Source organism: Excalfactoria chinensis, unplaced genomic scaffold (genome assembly GCF_039878825.1).
Source record: "Excalfactoria chinensis isolate bCotChi1 unplaced genomic scaffold, bCotChi1.hap2 Scaffold_1037, whole genome shotgun sequence".
Lineage (NCBI taxonomy): Eukaryota > Metazoa > Chordata > Aves > Galliformes > Phasianidae > Excalfactoria > Excalfactoria chinensis.
The window spans coordinates 4676-29139 of record NW_027315595.1 but is presented as its reverse complement, the minus strand read 5'-3'; the positions used below and the strand labels follow the sequence as shown (position 1 = coordinate 29139).

The following is a 24464-nucleotide window of genomic DNA, read 5'->3' as shown; positions in this document are numbered from 1 at the left end:
ATGACTCATACAGCCGTGCAAGGCGCTGTTGTGCAATCAATGACTCCTAGAGCCGTGCAAGGCGCTGTTGTGCAATGACTCCTAGAGCTGTGCAAGGCGCCGTGGTGCAATGACTCATAGAGCCGTGCAGGGCGCCGTTGTGCAATCAATGACTCCTAGAGCCGTGCAAGGCGCCGTGGTGCAATGAACCATACAGCCGTGCAAGGCGCTGTTGTGCAATGACTGATAGAGCCGTGCAAGGCGCCGTGGTGCAATCAATGACTGATAGAGCCGTGCAAGGCTCCGTGGTGCAATGACTCCTAGAGCCGTGCAAGGCGCCATGGTGCAATGACTGATAGAGCCGTGCAAGGCGCTGTTGTGCAATGACTGATAGAGCCGTGCAAGTTGCCATTGTGCAATGACTCCTAGAGCCGTGCAAGGCGCTGTTGTGCAATGAACCATACAGCAGTGCAAGGCGCCGTGATGCAATGACTCATACAGCCGTGCAAGTTGTCGTTGTGCAATGACTCCTAGAGCCGTGCAAGGTGCCGTGGTGCAATGACTGATAGAGCCGTGCAAGTTGCCATTGTGCAATCAATGAGTGATCGAGCCGTGCAAGGCGCCGCGTAGCACCGTGTGCTCCACCCCCGTCCTTTAGGCCGCACCTTGGATGGGTCCGGGGGCGTCACGGCGTCCACCACGAAGGGGCTCCCCGGCACCGGGTGCCCGTCGTACGTCACGTCGAAGCGGAGCTGCCCCTCCTCGGCCGCCGTGAACCGCGCGCGGTGCAGCCCCGGACCCGCCGCCTCCACCGACACCGGAACCGAACGGCGGCCCGGACCCACAGCGGACACGGACAGCGCCCCCTGCCCGCCAGCACCGGAACTCAGCACCGAGAACGACTGCGGGGAGCCCACGGGGACCTCTGCAATAGGGATAAGGGGTCACACACGGCATGGGGGGCATGGGGACACTGAGACACCAGAGAGACCCAGAGAGACCCATAGGGAACCCATAGAGACCATAGGGAACCCATAGAGACCCATAGAAACCCATAGGGAACCCATAGAGACCCATACAGAAAGACTGTAGAGAGACACAGAGATGCATAGAAACCCATAAAGACTATACAGATCCATAGAGACCCATAGAGACTATACAGATCTATAGAGACACATAGAGACTATAAAGACATATAGAGACCCATAGAGACTATACAGGTTCATAGAGACCCATAGAGACTATACAGATCTATAGAGACCCATAGAGACTATACAGATCCATAGAGACCCAGAGAGACCCATAGAGATCCATAGAGACTATACAGATCCATAGGGACCCATAGAGACTATACAGGTCCATAGAGTCCCATAGAGACTATACAGATCTATAGAGACCCATAGACACTATACAGATCCATAGAGACCCATAGAGATCCATAGAGACCCATAGAGACTATACAGATCCATAGAGACCCATAGAGACCCATAGACAGCGCCCCCTGCCCGCCAGCACCGGAACTCAGCACCGAGAACGACTGCGGGGAGCCCACCGGGACCTCTGCAATAGGGATAACGGGGTCACACACGGCATGGGGGGCATGGGGACACTGAGACACCATAGGGATACATAGAGACCATAGGGAGACACATAGAAACACACAGAGACCCATAGAGACCCACAGGGAACCCATAGAGACCCATAGGGACCCATAGAGAGACCCATAGAAACCCATAGAGACCCATAGAAACCCATAGAAACCCATAGAGACCCATAGAAACCCATAGAGACCCATAGAGAAAGACTGTAGAGAGACACAGAGATGCATAGAAACCCATAAAGACTATACAGATCCATAGAGACCCATAGAGACTATACAGGTCCATAGAGACCCATAGAGACTATTAAGATCTATAGAGACCCATAGAGACTATAAAGATCCATAGAGACCCATAAAGACTATACAGACCCATAGAGACCCATAAACACTATACAGACCCATAGAGACCCATAGAGACTATACAGATCCATACTGATCCATAGAGACCCATAGAGACCCATAGGGACCCATAGACAGCGCCCCCTGCCGGACAGCGCCGGTACTGAGCACAGAGAACGACTGCGGGGAGCCCACCGGGACCTCTGGAATAGGGATAAGGGGTCACACACGGCATGGGGGGCATGGGGACACTGAGACACCAGAGAGACCCAGAGAGACCACAGGGAGACACATAGAAACACATAGAGACCCATAGAGATCCACAGGGAACCCATAGAGAGACCCATAGAGACCCATAGAGATCCATAGAGACCCATAGGGATCCATAGAGACTATACAGATCCATAGAGACCCATAGAGATCCATAGAGACTATACAGATCCATAGAGACCCATAGAGACTATACAGATCCATAGAGATCCATACAGACTATACAGATCCATAGAAACACATAGGGACCCATAGAGACCCATAGAGACCCATAGACAGCGCCCCCTGCCGGACAACGCCGGTACTGAGCACAGAGAACGACTGCGGGGAGCCCACCGGGACCTCTGCAATAGGGATAACGGGGTCAGACACGGGATGGGGGTCATGGGGACACTAAGACACCATAGAAAGACCATAGGGACCCAGAGAGAGACCCATAGGGACCCATAGAGAGACCATGGAGACCCATTGAGAGATATAGGGAGACCCATAGAAGCCCATAGGGACCCATAGAAAGACTTAGAGACACAGAGATGCATAGAAACCCATAGAGACTATACAGATCCATACAGACACAGAGAGACCATAGAGACCCATAGAGACCCATAGGGAACCCATAGAGACCCATAGAGACCCATAGGGACCCATAGGGAACCCATAGAGACCCATAGGGACCCATAGGGAACCCATAGAGACCCATAGAGACCCATAGGGACCCATAGGGAACCCATAGAGACCCATAGAGACCCATAGGGACCCATAGAGACTATACAGATCCATAGAGACCCATAGAGACTATAAAGATCTATAGAGACCCATAGAGATCCATAGAGAACCATAGAGACTATACAGATCCATAGAGACCCATAGGGACCCATAGGGACCCATAGAGACTATACAGATCCATAGAGACCCATAGACAGCGCCCCCTGTCGGACAGCGCCGGTACTGAGCACAGAGAACGACTGCGGGGAGCCCACCGGGACCTCTGCAATAGGGGGGGATGATGGGAGATGGGGGTCAGACACGGGATGGGGGTCATGGGGACACTGAGACACCAGAGAGACCACAGGGAGACCCATAGAGACCCATTGGGACCCATAGAGAGACCATGGAGACCCATTGAGAGATCATAGGGAGACCCATAGAAACTCATAGGGACCCATAGAAAGACTTAGAGAGACTAGAGAGAGATACAGAGATGCATAGAAACTCATAGAGACTATACAGACCCATAGTGACCCATAGAGACTATACAGATCTATAGAGACTATACAGACCCATAGAGACCCATAGAGATCCATAGACTCCCATAGAGACTATACAGATCCATAGAGACCCATAGAGACCCATAGAGATCCATAGAGACTATACAGATCTATAGAGACCCATAGGGATCCATAGAGACTATACAGATCCATAGAGACCCATAGAGATCCATAGAGACTATACAGGTCCATAGAGACCCATAGAGATCCATAGAGACTATACAGATCTATAGAGACCCATAGACAGCGCCCCCTGCCGGACAGCGCCGGTACTGAGCACCGAGAACGACTGCGGGGAGCCCACCGGGACCTCTGCAATAGGGATAACGGGGTCAGACACGGGATGGGGGGCATGGGGACACTGAGACACCAGAGAGAGACACAGAAACCCATAGGGACCCACAGAGACCCATAGAAACCCATAGAGACCCATAGAAACCCATAGAGACCCATAGAGACCCATACAGAAAGACTGTAGAGAGACACAGAGATGCATAGAAACCCATAGAGACTATACAGATCCATACAGACACAGAGAGACCATAGAGACCCATAGAGACCCATAGGGAACCCATAGAGACCCATAGAGACCCATAGGGAACCCATAGTGACCCATAGGGAACCCACAGAGACCCATAGAGACCCATAGTGACCCATAGGGAACCCATAGAGACCCATAGAGACCCATAGTGACCCATAGGGAACCCACAGAGACCCATAGAGACCCATAGGGACCCATAGAGACCCATAGAGACCCATAGAGACCCATAGTGACCCATAGGGAACCCATAGAGACCCATAGAGACCCATAGAGACCCATAGACAGCGCCCCCTGCCGGACAGCGCCGGTACTGAGCACCGAGAACGACTGCGGGGAGCCCACCGGGACCTCTGCAATAGGGATAACGGGGGTCAGACACGGGATGGGGGTCATGGGGACACTGAGACACCAGAGAGAGACACACAGAAACCCATAGGGACCCATAGAGACCCATAGAAACCCATAGAGACCCATAGAAACCCATAGAAACCCATAGAGACCCATAGAAACCCATAGAGACCCATAGAGAAAGACTGTAGAGAGACACAGAGATGCATAGAAACCCATAGAGACTATACAGACCCATAGAGACCCATAGAGACTATACAGATCCATAGGGACCCATACAGACTATACAGATCCATAGAAACACATAGGGACCCATAGAGACCCATAGACAGCGCCCCCTGCCCGCCAGCACCGGAACTCAGCACCGAGATCGACTGCGGGGAGCCCACAGGGACCTCTGCAATAGGGATAACGGGGTCACACACGGCATGGGGGGCATGGGGACACTGAGACACCATAGAAAGACCATAGGGACCCAGAGAGACCCATAGGGACCCATAGAGAGACCATGGAGACCCATTGAGAGATATAGGGAGACCCATAGAAATCCATAGGGACCCATAGAAAGACTTAGAGACACAGAGATGCATAGAAACCCATAGAGACTATACAGATCCATACAGACACAGAGAGACCATAGAGACCCATAGGGACCTATAGGGAACCCATAGAGACCCATAGAGACCCATAGAGACCCATAGGGAACCCATAGAGACCCATAGAGACCCATAGAGACCCATAGGGAACCCACAGAGACCCATAGAGACCCATAGGGACCCATAGGGAACCCATAGAGACCCATAGAGACCCATAGTGACCCATAGGGAACCCACAGAGACCCATAGAGACCCATAGGGACCCATAGAGACCCATAGAGACCCATAGGGAACCCATAGAGACCCATAGAGACCCATAGAGACCCATAGAGACCCATAGACAGCGCCCCCTGCCGGACAGCGCTGGTACTGAGCACCGAGAACGACTGCGGGGAGCCCACCGGGACCTCTGCAATAGGGATAACGGGGGTCAGACACGGGATGGGGGGCATGGGGACACTGAGACACTAGAGAGACCACAGGGAGACCCATAGAGACCCATTGGGACCCATAGAGAGACCATGGAGACCCACTGAGAGATCATAGGGAGACCCATAGAAGCCCATAGGGACCCATAGAAAGACTTAGAGAGACAGAGATGCATAGAAACCCATAGAGACTATACAGATCCATACAGACACAGAGAGACCATAGAGACCCATAGAGACCCATAGGGAACCCATAGAGACCCATAGGGACCCATAGGGAACCCATAGAGACCCATAGAGACCCATAGAGACCCATAGGGACCCATAGACAGCGCCCCCTGCCGGACAACGCCGGTACTGAGCACCGAGAACGACTGCGGGGAGCCCACAGGGACCTCTAAAAGGGGGCGATAACGGGGGTCAGACACGGGATGGGGGTCATGGGGACACTGAGACACCATAGAAAGACCATGGGGACCCAGAGAGAGACCATAGGGAGACCCATAGAAACCCACAGGGACCCATAGAAAGACTTAGAGAGAGACTAGAGAGAGACACAGAGATGCATAGAAACCCATAGAGACTATACAGACCCATAGAGACCCATAGAGATCCATAGAGACCCACAGAGACTATACAGATCCATAGAGACCCATAAAGACTATACAGATCCATAGAGACCCATAGAAATCCATAGAGACCCATAGAGACCCATAGAGATCCATTGAGACTATACAGATCCATAGAGACCCATAGAGACTATAAAGATCTATAGAGACCCATAGAGATCCATAGAGACCCATAGAGACTATACAGATCTATAGAGACCCATAGAGACTATACAGGTCTGTAGAGACCCATAGAGATCCATAGAGACCCATAGAGACTATACAGATCCATAGAGACCCATAGAGACTATACAGGTCCATAGAGACCCATAGAGATCCATAGAGACCCATAGAGACTATACAGATCCATAGAGACCCATAGAGATCCATAGAGACCCATAGAGGCTATACAGATCTATAGAGACCCATAGACAGCGCCCCCTGCCGGACAGCGCCGGTACTGAGCACCGAGAACGACTGCGGGGAGCCCACCGGGACCTCTGGAACAGGGGGGGATGATGGGGGTCAGACCCATAGAGAAACACAGACCCCCGAGAGACCCATAGAGAGACCCATAGAGAGACAGAGACCCCAGAGGGACCACAGAGACCCATAGGGACCCATAGAGAGATCACAGGGACCCATAGGGACCCATAGAGAGACCACAGAGACCCATAGGGACCCATAGAGAGACCCCAGAGACCCATAGGGACCCATAGAGAGACCCCAGAGACCCATAGGGACCCATAGAGAGATCATAGAAACCCATAGGGAGACGTAGAAAGACCCATAGAGAGACCATGGAGACCCATCAAGATCCTATAGAGCCCTGGAGACCCCATAGGGAGATCTATAGAGCCCCATAGAGGGACATAGAAACCCCATAGAGAAACCTATTGAGACCCCTAAGAAGCAATAGAGACCCTTAGGGAGACCCATGGAGACACCCCATAGAGTGACCCCAGAGAGACCCCAAAGAGACCCCATAGAGAGACCCCATAGAGCCCCAGAGAGCCCCAGAGAGACCCCATAGAGCCCCCCCAGAGCCCCAGAGAGACCCCATAGAGCCCCCCATAGACCCCATAGAGAGACCCCATAGAACCACATAGAGCCCTATAGAGAGACCACAGAGCCCCACAGAGCCCCCCAGAGACCCCAGAGAGACCCCATAGAGCCCCATAGAGCCCCCCAGAGCCCCAGAGAGAGACCACAGAGCCCCATAGAGCCCCCCAGAGCCCCATAGAGACCCATAGAGCCCCCATAGAGAGACCACAGAGACCCCATAGAGAGACCCCCAGAGCCCCAGAGAGACCCCCAGAACCTCCATAGAGAGACCCCATAGAGCCCCATAGAGCCCCCCAGAGACCCATAGAGAGACCACAGAACCCCGTAGAGCCCCCCAGAGCCCCATAGAGAGATCCCCAGAACCCCATAGAGAGACCACAGAGACCCCATAGAGAGAACCCCAGAGCCCCATAGAGCCCCCCCAGAGACCCCATAGAGAGAACACAGAGCCCCATAGAGAGAACCCCAGAGCCCCATAGAGCCCCCCAGAGACCCCATAGAGAGAACACAGAGCCCCATAGAGCCCCCCAGAGCCCCATAGAGAGACCACAGAGCCCCATAGAGCCCCCCAGAGCCCCATAGAGACCACAGAGACCCCCTAGAGAGACCCCCCCAGAGACCCCATAGGGCCCCATAGAGCCCCCACTCACTGCTGTTGAGTCCCTGCACGGCCACCTTGTCCAGCTGCAGCGGGGGGGCCACCGTGACCGGGAAGGGGCTCTTGGGGATGGGATCCCCCCCGTACGTCACCCCCACCGACAGCTCCCCCTGCGGGAAATGGGGGAGGGGCCGTGAGTGGGGCGGCCCCATAGCAATGGGGTGATGGGGTTATGGGGTAATGAGGGGGCTGCCCCATAGAGATGGGGTTGTGGGGTCATGGGGTGATGAGTGGGGCGGCCCCATAGCGACGGGGTCTGCCCCATAGTGATGGGGTTATGGGCTTATGGGGTTATGGGGCAATGAGGGGGCTGCCCCATAGTGTTGGGTTGTGGGGTCATGGGGTGATGAGTGGGGCAGCCCCATAGCAACGGGGTCTGCCCCATAGCAACGGGGTGATGGGGTTATGGGGCAATGAGGGGGCTGCCCCATAGTGATGGGGTTATGGGGTCATGGGGTGATGAATGGGGCGGCCCCATAGCGACAGGGTCTGCCCCATAGCAACAGGGTCTGCCCCAAAGTGACAGGGTCTGCCCCATAGAGATGGGGTTGTGGGGTCATGGGGTGATGAATGGGGCGGCCCCATAACAACAGGGTTATGGGGTGCTGAGGGGGGCTGCCCCATAGCAATGGGGTTGTGGGGTCATGGGGTGATGAGTGGGGCAGCCCCATAGTGACAGGGTCTGCCCCATAGTAACGGGGTCTGCCCCATAGCAACGGGGTGATGGGGTTATGGGGCAATGAGGGGGCTGCCCCATAGTGATGGGGTTGTGGGGTCATGGGATGATGAATGGGGCGGCCCCATAGCGACGGGGTCTGCCCCATAGCAATGGGGTGATGGGGCTATGGGGTAATGAGGGGGCTGCCCCATAGAGATGGGGTTGTGGGGTCATGGGGTGATGAATGGGGCAGCCCCATAACAACAGGGTTATGGGGTGCTGAGGGGGGCTGCCCCATAGGGATGGGGTTGTGGGGGGCTGCCCCATAGTTATGCGGTTGTGGGGTCATGGGGTGATGAGTGGGGCGGCCCCATAGTGACAGGGTCTGCCCCATAGTGATGGGGTTATGGGGTTATGGGGCAATGAGGGGGCTGCCCCATAGTGACAGGGTTTGCCCCATAGTGATGGGGTGATGGGGTTATGGGGCAATGAGGGGGCTGCCCCATAGTGATGGGGTTGTGGGGTCATGGAGTGATGAATGGGGCGGCCCCATAGCGACAGGGTCTGCCCCATAGTGACGGGGTCTGCCCCATAGCGATAGGGTCTGCCCCATAGTGATGGGGTTATGGGGCAATGAGGGGGCTGCCCCATAGTGTTGGGTTTTGGGGTCATGGGGTGGTGAGTGGGGCGGCCCCATAGCGACAGGGTCTTCCCCATATCGACGGGGTCTGCCCCATAGCAATGGGGTGATGGGGTTATGGGGCAATGAGGGGGGCTGCCCCATAGGGATGGGGATATGGGGGCCGCATAATCCCCATAGACCCACAACCCCTCAGATCCCCATAACACCCCATAACCCCACAGCCCCACAACCCCCCATAGCCCCCCTATCACCCCATAACCCCATAACCAACCCCATCACCCCATAATCCCACACTTATCACAGCGTGGTGTACTTAATGGTGTGTCTGTAGTCCCCGTTGTCGATGAGCTGCCCATCACCCCATAACCCCCCTATCACCCTATAACCCCTATAACCCCATAACCCTATGTACCCACCTGTCTCATGGCAGTGTACTTGACGGTGTGGCTGTAGTCCCCGTTGTCGATGAGCTGCCCATCACCCTATAACCCCTATAACCCCATAACCCCATATAACCCCCTATAACCCTATAGCTCTATATAACCCTATATCCCTATGTACCCACCTGTCTCATTGCAGTGTACTTGACGGTGTGGCTGTAGTCCCCATTGTCGATGAGCTGCCCATCACCCCATAACCCCATATAACCCCATAACCCCATAACCCCTGTAACCCCATAACCCCTGTAACCCCATAACCCCATCACCCCATAACCCCATATAACCCCATATAACCCCATAACCCTATATCCCCATACCCACCTGTCTCATGGCGATGTACTTGACGGTGTGGCTGTAGTCCCCGTTGTCGATGAGCTGCCCATAACCCCATAACCCTATAGCCCCATAACCACTATAACCCCATAACCCCCCTATAACCCCATAACCCCATAACCCCCTATAGCCCTATATCCCTATACCCCCACCTGTCTCATGGCGGTGTACTTGATGGTGTGGCTGTAGTCCCCGTTGTCGATGAGCTGCTCATAACCCCATAACCCCCCTATAACCCCATAACCCCATAACCCCTATAACCCCATAACCCCATAACCCCCCTATAACCCCATAACCCCTATAACCCCATAACCCCATATAACCCCATAACCCCCCTATAACCCCTATAACCCCTATAACCCCATAACCCCTATAACCCCATAACCCCCTATAACCCCATAACCCCCCATAACCCCCTATATCCCTATATCCCTATATACCCACCTGTCTCATTGCAGTGTACTTGACAGTGTGGCTGTAGTCCCCGTTGTCGATGAGCTGCCCATAACCCCATAACCCCTCTATAACCCCATAACCCCATATAACCCCATAACCCCATAACCCCCCCATAACCCTATAAGCCCATAACCCCTATAACCCCATAACCCCCTATATCCCTATATCCCTATACCCACCTGTCTCATTGCAGTGTACTTGACGGTGTGGCTGTAGTCCCCGTTGTCGATGAGCTGCCCATAACCCCATAACCCTATAACCCCATAAACCCCCTATAACCCCATAACCTCCTATAACCCTATAACCCTATAACCCCATAACCCCTATAACCCTATATCCCTATATCCCTATGTACCCACCTGTCTCATTGCAGTGTACTTGACGGTGTGGCTGTAGTCCCCGTTGTTGATATGCTGCCCATAACCCTATAACCCCATATAACCCCTATAACCCTATAGCCCTATATAACCCTATAACCCTATACCCACCTGTCTCATTGCAGTGTACTTGACGGTGTGGCTGTAGTCCCCGTTGTCGATGAGCTGCCCATCACCCCCTATAACCCCCTATAACCCCCTATAACCCCATAACCCCATATAACCCCCTATAACCCCCTATAACCCTATATCCCTATGTACCCACCTGTCTCATTGCAGTGTACTTGACGGTGTGGCTGTAGTCCCCGTTGTCGATGAGCTGCCCATAACCCCATAACCCCATATAACCCCATATAACCCTATAGCCCTATATACCCCTATATCCCTATACACCCACCTGTCTCATTGCAGTGTACTTGACGGTGTGGCTGTAGTCCCCGTTGTCGATGAGCTGCCCATAACCCCATATCCCCTATAACCCCATAACCCCATATAACCCCCTATAACCCTATAACCCTATATCCCTATGTACCCACCTGTCTCATTGCAGTGTACTTGACGGTGTGGCTGTAGTCCCCATTGTTGATGAGCTGCCCATCACCCCATAACCCCCTATAACCCCATATCCCCCCTATAACCCTATAACCCCCCTATGACCCCATAACCCCCCTACAACCCCCTATAACCCCATAACCCCCCTATAACCCTATAACCCCATAGCCCTCTATAACCCTATAACCCCCCTATAACCTCATAACCCCCCTATAACCCCATAACCCCCTATAACCCCATAACTCCCCTATAACCCTATAACCCCATGACCCCCCTATAACCCTGTAACTCCATAGCCCCCTATAACCCCCCTATAACCCCCCTGTAACCCTATAACCCCATAACCCCCCTATAGCCTCATAACCCCCCTATAACCCTATAACCCCATAACCCCCTTATAACCCTATAACCCCATAGTCCCCTATAACACCATAACCCCCCTATAACCCTATAACCCCATAACCCTATAACCCCATAACCCCATATAACCCCCTATATCCCTATACCCCCATAGCCCACCTGTCTCATTGCAGTGTACTTGACGGTGTGGCTGTAGTCCCCGTTGTCGATGAGCTGCCCATAACCCCATAACCCCCTATAACCCCATATAACCCCATAACCCCATAACCCCCTATAACCCCATATAACCCCATAACCCCATAACCCCCTATAACCCCATATAACCCTATACCCCTATACACCCACCTGTCTCATGGCGGTGTACTTGACGGTGTGGCTGTAGTCCCCGTTGTCGATGAGCTGCCCATCACCCCTATAACCCTATAGCCCTATATAACCCTATAGCCCTATATAACCCTATACACCCACCTGTCTCATTGCAGTGTACTTGACGGTGTGGCTGTAGTCCCCGTTGTCGATGAGCTGCCCATAACCCCATAACCCCTATAGCCCTATATAACCCTATAGCCCTATATAACCCTATACACCCACCTGTCTCATGGCGGTGTACTTGACGGTGTGGCTGTAGTCCCCGTTGTCGATGAGCTGCAGGTCGCTGACCCCGCTCTGTGCCGCCCCCCCGAACTGAACGTCCAGCGGAGCCTTCCCTGCGCCGCGGGTCTGAACCGTGAAGTGCGTGGGGCAGCCGCACTGCACGCCTGCAGCGACAACAACGGTCACCAGGGGGCGACAACGGGACGCACAGCGCCAACGTGGGGCTCAGAGGGACACAGTGACACATAGGGACACACAGGGACACATAGGGACACATAGGGACACATAGGGACACATAGGGACACATAGGGACACATGGAGTGACCCATAGGGACACATAGGATGACCCATAGGGACACAGAGGGACACATAGGGACACATAGGGACACATAGGGACACATAGGGACACATAGGGTGACCCATAGGGACACAGAGGGACACATGGAGTGACCCACAGGCACACAGAGGGACACATAGGGACACAGAGGGACACATAGGGACACATAGGGACACAGAGGGACACATAATGTGACTATGGGACACACAGTGACACATAGGGACACATAGGGACACATGGAGTGACCTATAGGGACACAGAGGGTGACCCACAAGGACACTTAGAGACACATAGGGTGACTATGGGACACAGAGGGACACATAGGGTGACTATGGGGACACAGTGGGACACACAGGGTGACTATGGGGACACACAGGGACACATAGGGTGACCATGGGGGCACACAGAAATGCATAGGGTGACCATGGGACACATAGGGACACATGGAGTGACCCATAGGGACACATAGGATGACCCATAGGGACACAGAGGGACACATAGGGTGACTATGGGACCATAGAGACACATAGGGTGACCATGGGGACACATGAAGTGACCCATAGGGACACATAGGGATACAGAGAGACACATGAAGTGACCCACAGGGACACATAGAGACACATAGGGTGACTATGGGACACATAGAGACACATAGGGCGACCCTGGGGACACAGAGGGACACATAGGGTGACCATTGGACACATAGGGATACATGGAGTGACCCATAGGGACACATAGAGACACATAGGGACACATAGGGTGACCATGGGGACACATAGGGACACATAGGGACACATAGGGACACACAGGGTGACCATTGGACACATAGAGTGACTATGGGACACATAGGGACACATAGGGACACACAGGGACACATAGGGTGACCATGGGACACACAGTGACACATAGGGACACACAGGGTGACTATGGGACCATAGAGACACATAGAGACACACAGGGTGACCATGGGGACACGTAGGGACACATAGGGTGACCCTTAGGGACACATAGGGACACATAGGGTGACTATGGGACACATAGGGACACATAGGGACACACAGGGACACATAGGGACACACAGGGTGACCATTGGACACATAGAGTGACTATGGGACACATAGGGACACATAGGGACACATAGGGACACATAGGGTGACTATGGGACACACAGTGACACATAGGGACACATAGGGACACACAGGGACACACAGGGTGACCATTGGACACATAGAGTGACTATGGGACACATAGGGACACATAGGGTGACTATGGGACACATAGGGACACATAGGGTGACCATGGGGACACATAGGGACACATAGGGTGACCATGGGGACACAGAGGGACACATAGGGACACATAGAGACACATAGGGTGACTATGGGACACATAGGGACACATAGGGTGACCATGGGGACACACAGGGACACATAGGGACACATAGGGACACATAGGGTGACTATGGGGACACATAGGGACACATAGGGTGACCATGGGGACGCATAGAGCCACATGGAGTGACCATGGGGACACATAGGGACACATAGGGTGACCATGGGGGCACATAGAGACACATAGGGACACATAGGGACACATAGAGACACATAGGGTGACTATGGAACACATAGGGACACATAGGGTGACCATGGGGGCACATAGGGACACATAGGGTGACCATGGGGACATGTAGGGACACATAGGGTGACTATGGGACACATAGAGACACATGGAGTGACACACAGGGACACAAAGGGACACATAGGGTGACTATGGGGACGCATAGAGACACATAGGGTGACCCAAAGGGACACATAGGGTGACCCATAGGGACACATAGGGTGACTATGAGGACACATAGGGACACATAGGGACACACAGGGACACATAGGGACACATAGGGTGACCATGGGGGCACATAGAGACACATAGGGACACATAGGGACACATAGGGACACACAGGGTGACCATTGGACACATAAAGTGACTATGGGACACATAGGGACACACAGGGACACATAGGGACACATAGGGACACAGAGGGTGACCATGGGGGCACATAGAGACACATAGGGACACACAGGGACACATAGAGTGACTATGGGGACACACAGTGACACATAGGGACACATAGAGACACACAGGGACACAGAGGGACACAGAGGGACACATAGGGACACATAGAGACACACAGGGACACAGAGGGACACAGAGGGACACATAGGGACACAGAGGGACACAGAGGGACACATAGGGACACAGAGGGACACATAGGGTGACCATGGGGACACATAGAGACACATAGGGACACACAGGGACACATAGAGTGACTATGGGGACACACAGTGACACATAGGGACACATAGGGACACACAGGGACACATAGGGACACATAGGGACACACAGGGTGACCATTGGACACATAGAGTGACTATGGGACACATAGGGACACATAGGGACACACAGGGACCCATAGGGACACATAGGGTGACTATGGGGACACAGAGGGAAACATAGGGACACATAGAGACACATGGAGTGGCCCATAGGGACACAGAGGGACACATAGGGTGACCATGGGGACACACAGGGACACATAGGGACACATAGGGACACATAGAGACACATAGGGTAACTATGGGGACACATAGAGACACATAGGGTGACCATGGGACACATGGAGTGTCCCATAGGGACACATAGGGACACAGAAGGACACATAGGGTGACCCATAGGGACACATAGAGACACATAGGGAGACCATGGGGACACATGGAGTGACCCAGAGGGACACAGAGGGACACAGAGGGTGACTATGGGGACACATAGGGACACATGGAGTGACCCATAGGGACACATAGGGACACATAGGGTGACCATGGGACACATAAGGACACATAGGGTGACCACTGAACATAAAAGGACACATGGAGTGACCCATAGGGACAAAGAGGGACACATAGGGTGACTATGGGACACAGAGGAACACGTAGGGTGACCCATAGGGACACATAGAGTGACCATGGGGACACATAGAGACACATAGGGTGAACATGGGACACATAGGGACACATAGGGTGACTATGGGGACACAGAGGGACACATAGGGTGACCCATAGGGACACATAGAGACACACAGGGAGACCATGGGGACACATGAAGTGACCCATAGGGACACATGGAGACACATAGGGTGACTATGGGACACAGAGGGACACAGGGTGACCATGGGGACACACAGGGACACATAGAGACACATCGGGTGACCATGGGGACACGTAGGGACACATAGGGTGACCCATAGGGACACATACGGACACATAGGGTGACTATGGGACACATAGGGACACATAGGGTGACCATGGGGGCACATAGAGACATATAGGGTGACTATGGGGACACACAGTGACACATAGGGACACATAGGGACACATAGGGTGACCATAGGGGCACAGAGGGACACATAGGGTGACTATGGGGACACACAGGGACACATAGGGACACATAGGGTGACCATGGGGGCACATAGAGACACATAGGGTGACTATGGGGACACACAGGGACACATAGGGACACATAGGGTGACTATGGGACACATAGGGACACATAGGGTGAACATGGGGACACATGAAGTGACCCATAGGGACACATAAAGAGACACATAGGGTGACCATTGGACACATAGAGACACATAGGGTGACTATCGGGACACAGAGGGACACATAGGGTGACCATGGGGACACATAGAGACACATAGGGTGACCATGGGGACACGTAGGGACACATAGGGTGACTATGGGGACACATAGTGACACATAGGGTGACCATGGGGACACATAGAGACACATAGGGTGACCATGGGGACACGTAGGGACACATAGGGTGACTATGGGGACACATAGTGACACATAGGGTGACCATGGGGACACGTAGGGACACATAGGGTGACACATAGGGACACATAGGGTGACCATGGGGACACATAGGGACACATAGGGTGACCACTGAACATAAATGGACACATGGAGTTACCCATGGGGACAAAGAGGGACACATAGGGTGACTATGGGACACAGAGGGACACGTAGGGTGACCCATAGGGACACATAGGGTGAACAAGGGGACACATAGTAACACATAGGGTGAACATGGGACACATAGGGACACATAGGGTGACCCACAGGGACACGTAGAGACACATAGGGTGACTATGGGGACACATAGGGACACATAGGGTGACCCATAGGGACACATAAGGTGACCATGGGGACACATAGAGACACATAGGGTGACCATGGGACACATAGGGACACATAGGGTGACTATGGGACACATAGAGACACATGGAGTGACCCATAGGGACACAAAGGGACACATAGGGTGACCATGGGACACAAAGGGACATATAGGGTGACCATGGGGACACATAGGGACACAGAGGGTGAACATGGGACACATAGGGACACATAGGGTGACTATGGGGACACATAGAGACACATAGGGTGACTATGGGGACACGTAGGGACACATAGGGACACATAGGGACACATAGGGTGACTATGGGACACAGAGGGACACATAGGGACACATAGGGTGACCATGGGACACATAGGGACACATGGAGTGACCCATAGGGACACATAGGGACACATAGAGACACATAGGGTAACTATGGGGACACATAGGGTGGCCATGGGGACATGTAGGGACACATAGGGTGACTATGGGACACATAGAGACACATGGAGTGACCCATAGGGACACACAGAGACACTTAGGGTGACCATGGGACACAAAGGGACATATAGGGTGACCATGGGGACACATAGGGACACAGAGGGTGACCATGGGACACATAGAGAGACATGGAGTGACCCAGAGGGACACATAGGGACACATAGGGTGACCCATAGGGACACAGAGGGACACATAGGATGACTATGGGACCATAGAGACACATAGGGTGACCCATAGGGACACATAGGGTGACCATAGCGACCCCCAGTGACCCATAGCATCCCATAGCATCCCATAGCATCCCATAGCAACCCATAGCATCCCATAGTGACCCATAGCGACCCCGAGTGACCCACAGCATCCCATAGCGACCCATAGCATCCCATAGTGACCCATAGCAACCCCAGTGACCCATAGCATCCCATAGTGACCCATAGCAACCCCAGTGACCCATAGCATCCCATAGCGACAAATAGCAACCCCCAATGACCCATAGCATCCCATAGCGCCCCATAGCATCCCATAGCGACTCATAGCATCCCATAGCGACCCATAGTGACCCATAGAGACCCTCAGTGACCCATAGCATCCCATAGCGCCCCAGAGCATCCCATAGCGCCCCATAGCGACCCATAGCACCCCATAGCGACCCTCAGTGACCCATAGCATCCCATAGCGCCCCATAGCATCCCATAGCGCCCCATAGCGACCCCCAGTGACCCATAGCATCCCATAGCGCCCCATAGCATACCATAGCATCCCATAGTGCCCCATAGCATCCCATAGTGACCCATAGCTACCCATAGCATCCCATAGCATCCCATAGTGACCCATAGCATCCCATAGTGCCCCATAGCATCCCATAGCATTCCATAGCGCCCCATAGCATCCCATAGTGACCCATAGCATCCCATAGCATCCCATAGCACCCCATAGCATCCCATAGCATCCCATAGTGCCCCATAGCATCCCATAGCACCCCATAGCGCCCCATAGCATCCCATAGCATCCCATAGCGACCCATAGCGACCCATAGCGACCCTCAGTGACCCATAGCATCCCATAGCGCCCCATAGCGACCCCCAGTGACCCATAGCATCCCATAGCATCCCATAGCGCCCCATAGCGACCCCCAGTGACCCATAGCATCCCATAGCATCCCATAGCATCCCATAGCATCCCATAGCGACCCATAGCGACCCCCGGTGACCCATAGCATCCCATAGCATCCCATAGCATCCCATAGTGACCCATAGTGACCCCCAGTGACCCATAGCATCCCATAGTGACCCATAGCGACCCCCAGTGACCCACAGCATCCCATAGCATCCCGTAGTGACCCATAGCATCCCATAGCGACCCATAGCATCCCATAGTGACCCATAGCAACCCCAGTGACCCATAGAATCCCATAGCGACAAATAGCAACCCCCAATGACCCATAGCATCCCATAGCGACCCATAGCATCCCATAGCGACCCATAGCAATCCATAGAGACCCTCAGTGACCCATAGCATCCCATAGCGCCCCATAGCATCCCATAGCGCCCCATAGCATCCCATAGCATCCCATAGTGACCCATAGCGACCCCAGTGACCCATAGCGATCCATAGTGACCCATAGCATCCCATAGCGACCCATAGCGACCCCCAGTGACCCATAGCATCCCATAGTGACCCATAGCAACCCCCAGTGACCCATTGCATCCCATAGTGACCCATAGCATCCCATAGCGACCCATAGTGACCCCCAGTGACCCATAGCATCCCATAGCATCCCATAGCGCCCCATAGCGCCCCATAGCATCCCATAGCGACCCATAGCATCCCATAGTGACCCATAGCATCCCATAGCATCCCATAGCATCCCATAGCGACCCATAGCACCCCATAGCATCCCATAGTGCCCCATAGTGCCCCATAGCATCCCATAGCGCCCCATAGCGACCCCCAGTGACCCGTAGCATCCCATAGCGACCCATAGCGACCCCCAGTGACCCATAGCATCCCATAGTGACCCATAGCATCCCATAGCATGCCATAGCATCCCATAGCGACCCATAGCGCCCCATAGCATCCCATAGTGCCCCATAGTGCCCCATAGCATCCCATAGCGCCCCATAGCGACCCCCAGTGACCCGTAGCATCCCATAGCACCCCATAGCGACCCATAGCGACCCATAGTGACCCCCAGTGACCCATAGCATCCCATAGTGCCCCATAGCATCCCATAGTGACCCATAGCGACCCCCAGTGACCCATAGCATCCCATAGCATGCCATAGCATCCCATAGCGACCCATAGCATCCCATAGCGACCCCCAGTGACCCATAGCATCCCATAGCGACCCATAGCGACCCCCAGTGACCCATAGCATCCCATAGCATCCCACAGCACCCCATAGCGCCCCATAGCACCCCATAGCGCCCCCCGCCCTGCACTGACCGGTTCTGCTGATCCCGGGTCCCTCTGCCCGCACTTTGCTGCTGTCGTGGGCCGGAGCCACCGTGATACGGAACGGGCTGCAGGGCAGCTCCTGGGTGCAGCAATGGGGGGGGGTTACATAGGGACACCATAGGGACACCATAGGGACACCATAGGGAGGGGAACCCATAAGGAGGGGAACCCATAGGGACATCCATAGGGACACTCATAGGGACACCCATAGGGAGGGGAACCCATAGTGGGGGGAACCTAAAGGGGGGGGGAACCCAAAGGGATGCCCATAGGGAGGGAAACCCACAGGGACACCCATAGGGAGGGGAACCCATAGGGACACCCATAGGGACAACCATAGGGACACCCATAGGGACATCCATAGGGACACCCATAGGGACACCCATAGGGACATCCATAGGGACAGCCATAGGGAGGGGAACCCATAGGGACAACCATAGGGGAGGGGAACCCATAGGGGGGGAACCCATAGGGACACCAGAGGGACACCCAAAGGGAGGGACACCCATAGGGAGGGGAACCCAGAGGGAGGGGAACCCAAAGGGATACCCATGGGGGGGGAACCCATAGGGAGACGCATGGGGAGGGGAACCCATAGGGACACCCATAGGGACACCCATAGGGACACCCATAGGGAGGGAAACCCATAGGGAGGGGAACCCATTGGGACACCAGAGGGGGGGAAACCATAGGGAAACCCATGGGGAGGGGAACTCACAGGGACACCATAGGGGAGGGGAACCCATAGGGACAACCATAGGGATACCCATAGGGACACCAGAGGGGGGAGAACCCATTGGAACCCATAGGGACAGCCATAGGGAGAGGAACACATAGGGAGGGGAACCCATGGGGACACCAGAGGGGGGGGGAACCCATAGGGACAGCCATAGGGGGGAGAACCCATAGGGATACCCATAGGGAGGGGAACCCATAGGGAGGGGAACTCATAGGGACAGCCATAGGGAGGGGAACCTATAGGGACACCAGAGGGGGGGGAACCCATAGGGAAACCCGTAGGGACACCCATAGGGAGGGGAACCTATGGGGACACCAGAGGGGGGGAACCCATAGGGAAACCCATAGGGAGGGGAACCCATAAGGAGGGAAACCCATGGGGACACCCATAGGGAGGGGAACCCATAAGGAGGGAAACCCATAGGGACACCCATAGGGAGGGACACCCATAGGGAGGGGAACCCATAGGGACAACCAGAGGGAGGGGAACCCATAGGGACACCAGAGGGGGGGAAACCATAGGGAAACCCATGGGGAGGGGAACACATAGGGACACCCATAGGGACATCCATAGGGACACCCATAGGGAGGGGAACCCATAGGGACACCAGAGGGGGGAGAACCCATAGGGACACCCATAGGGAGGGGAACCCATAAGGAGGGGAACCCATAGGGACACCCATAGGGAGGGGAACCCATAAGGAGGGGAACCCATAGGGACACCCATAGGGAGGGACACCCATAGGGAGGGGAACTCATAGGGACACCCATAGGGAGGGGAACCTATGGGGACACCAGAGGGGGGGAACCCATAGGGAAACCCATAGGGAGGGGAACCCATAAGGAGGGGAACCCATAGGGACACCCATAGGGAGGGACACCCATAGGGAGGGGAACCCATAGGGACACCAGAGGGGGGGAAACCATAGGGAAACCCATGGGGAGGGGAACTCACAGGGACACCATAGGGGAGGGGAACCCATAGGGACAACCATAGGGACACCCATAGGGACACCATAGGGACACCAATAGGGACACTCATAGGGAGGGGAACCCAAAGGGACACCCATAGGGAGGGGGACCCATAGGGAGAGGGGAACCCATAGGGACACCAGAGGGACACCCAAAGGGTGGGGGGAACCCATAGGGACACCCATAGGGAGGGGAACCCATAGGGACACCAGAGGGAGGGGAACCCATAGGGACACCCATAGGGACACCAATAGGGACACTCATAGGGAGGGGAACCCATAGGGAGGGGATCTCATAGGGACAGCCATAGGGAGGGGAACCTATAGGGACACCAGAGGGGGGGAACCCATAGGGGCACCCATAGGGAGGGGAACCCATAGGGACACCATAGGGACACCAATAGGGACAGCCATAGGGACAGCCATAGGGAGGGGAACCCATAGGGACAACCATAGGGGAGGGGAACCCATAGGGACACCAGAGGGGAGGGGGAACCCATAGGGACAGCCATAGGGGGGAGAACCCATAGGGATGCCCATAGGGAGGGGAACCTATAGGGACACCCATAGGGGAGGGGAGCCCATAGGGACACCCATAGGGACACCCATAGGGAGGGCAGCCAGTAGTAGTGAGTTGCACAGATGGTGAGCTGTGGTGAGCTGTGGTGCCAACTGTGCTCTGTGGTGCACTGTGGTGTCACTAGTGGTGAGCTGTGGTGCCCGTGGTGGGCTATGGTGCCAATGGTGGTGAGCTGTGGTGTGCTGTGACGGGCTGTGGGGCCACCAGTGGTGATCTGTGGTGATCTGTGGTGCCAATGGTGGTGATCTGTGGTGAGTTGTGGTGAGTTATGGTGATCTGTGGTGCCAATGGTGAGCTGTGGTGCCACTGGTGGTGATTTGTGGTGACTTGTGGAGATCTGTGGTGCCAATGGTGGGCTGTGATGACAATGGTGGTGAGTTATGGTGATCTGTGGTGAGTTGTGGTGCCACTGATGGTGATCTGTGGTGAGTTGTGGTGATCTGTGGTGATCTGTTCTGCCAATGGTGATCTGTGGTGAGTTGAGGTGATCTGTGGTGAGTTGTGGTGGGCTGTGGTGCCAATGGTGGTGATCTGTGGTGAGTTATGGTGAGCTATGGTGATCAGTGGTGATCTGTGGTGCAAATGGTGGTGATCTGTGGTGAGCTGTAGTGCCAATCGTGTGCTCTGACGGGCTGTGGTGCCACCAGTGGTGATTTGTGGTGATCTGTGGTGAGCTGTATTGCTAATAGTGGTGAGTTGTGGTGAGTTGTGGTGCCAATGGTGGGCTGTGGTGCCACCAGTGTTGATCTGTGTTGAGCTGTGTTGAGCTGTGTTGATCTGTGGTGATCTATGGTGAGTTGTGGTGAGTTGTGGTGAGCTGTAGTGCCAATAGCAGTGAGTTGTGTTGATCTCTGGTGCCAATGGTGAGCTGTGGTGCCACTGGTGGTGATCTATGGTGAGCTGTGGTGATCTGTGGTGAAACCAGTGGTGATCTGTGTTGAGCTGAGTTGATCTGTGTTGATCTATGGTGAGTTGTGGTGAGTTGTGGTGAGCTGTGGTGAGCTGTGGTGCCACCAGTGGTGATCTGCGTTGAGCTGTGTTGATCTGTGGTGATCTATGGTGAGTTGTGGTGATCTGTGGTGAGTTGTGGTGCCACTGGTGGTGATCTGTGGTGATCTGTGGTGAGTTGTGGTGAGTTGTGGTGAGCTGTGGTTCCACTGGTGGTGATCTGTGGTGAGCTGTGGTGATCTATGGTGACTTGTGGTGACTTATGGTGATCTGTGGTGTCAATGGTGAGCTGTGGTGAGTTGTGGTGAGTCGTGGTGATCTGTGGTGATCTGTAGTGCCAACAGTGGTGAGTTGTGGTGAGCTGTGTTGATCTGTGGTGATCTATGGTGAGCTGTGGTGAGCTGTAGTGCCAATATCAGTGATTTGTGTTGATCTCTGGTGCCAATGGTGAGCTGTAGTGACACGGGTGGTGATCTGTGGTGAGTTGTGGTGAGCTGTGGTGAGCAGTGGTGATCTGTGTTGAGCTGTGTTGAGCTGTGGTGATCTATGGTGAGCTGTGGTGATCTGTGGTGATCTATGGTGAGTTGTGGTGCCACTGGTGGTGATCTGTGGTGAGTTGTACTGATCTCTGGTGATCTGTGGTGGGCTGTGATGCCAATGGTGGTGAGTTGTGGTGATCTGTGGTGAGTTGTGGTGATCTGTGGTGCCAATAGTGGTGATCTGTGGTGAGTTGTGGTGAGTTGTGGTGATCTGTGGTGCCAATGGTGGGCTGTGGTGCCACTGGTGGTGATCTGTGGTGATTTGTGGTGAGCTGTGGTGCCAATGGTGGTGCTCTGTGTTGATCTGTGGTGAGTTGTGGTGCCAATGGTGGTGAGTTATGGTGAGCTGTGGTGCCAATGGTGAGCTGTGGTGACACTGGTGGTGATCTGTGGTGAGTTGTGGTGATCTCTGGTGATCTCTGGTGATCTGTGTTGAGCTGTGGTGATTTGTGGTGAGTTGTAATGCCAATAGTGGTGAGTTATGGTGATCTGTGGTGCCAATAGTGGTGAGCTGCATTGATCTGTGGTGAGTAGTGGTGAGCTGTGGTGAGTAGTGCTGATCTGTGGTGATCTTTGGTGAGCTGTGTTGAGCTGTGGTGATTTGTGGTGAGTTGTGGTGCCACTGGTGGTGAGTTCTGGTGAGTTGTGGTGAGCTGTGGTGAGCTGTAATGCCAATAGTGGTGAGTTGTGGTGAGTTGTGGTGCCAATGGTGAGCTGTGGTGCCAATGGTGGTGCTCTGTGTTGATCTGTGGTGCCAATGGTGAGCTGTGGTGAGCTGGTGGTGAGTTGTGGTGAGCTGTGGTGCTCTGTGGTGAGCTGTAATGCCAATGGTGCTCTGTGGTGAGCTGTGGTGTGTTATGTGTTGCTGTGTGATGTCGGTGGGTACCTGTGTGCCGAAGAGCACCATGATGGTGAGCAGCCCGGCACACGGCGGCGTGTACTTGACGGTGAACGTGTCGTTGTCGTTCTTGATGATGGTGAAATCGATGTCCGCCTCCGCAGCGCCGGGCAGCGCCGGGCAGCACTTAATGCCAATGCTCACATCGC

At 54.3% G+C, this 24464-nt stretch overlaps 1 protein-coding gene across 1 annotated transcript; it reads right to left on the bottom strand.

Moving 5' to 3' along the window:
- Nucleotides 1-644: 644 nt before the first annotated feature.
- LOC140264799 (filamin-C-like) lies at nt 645-24464 on the bottom strand (the record flags this gene model as incomplete). Its single annotated transcript, XM_072360704.1, has 5 exons — nt 645-904; nt 7693-7810; nt 12111-12277; nt 19630-19720; nt 24304-24464. Coding segments are annotated over 5 exons (797 nt in total), but the record flags the coding sequence as incomplete, so codon positions are not given.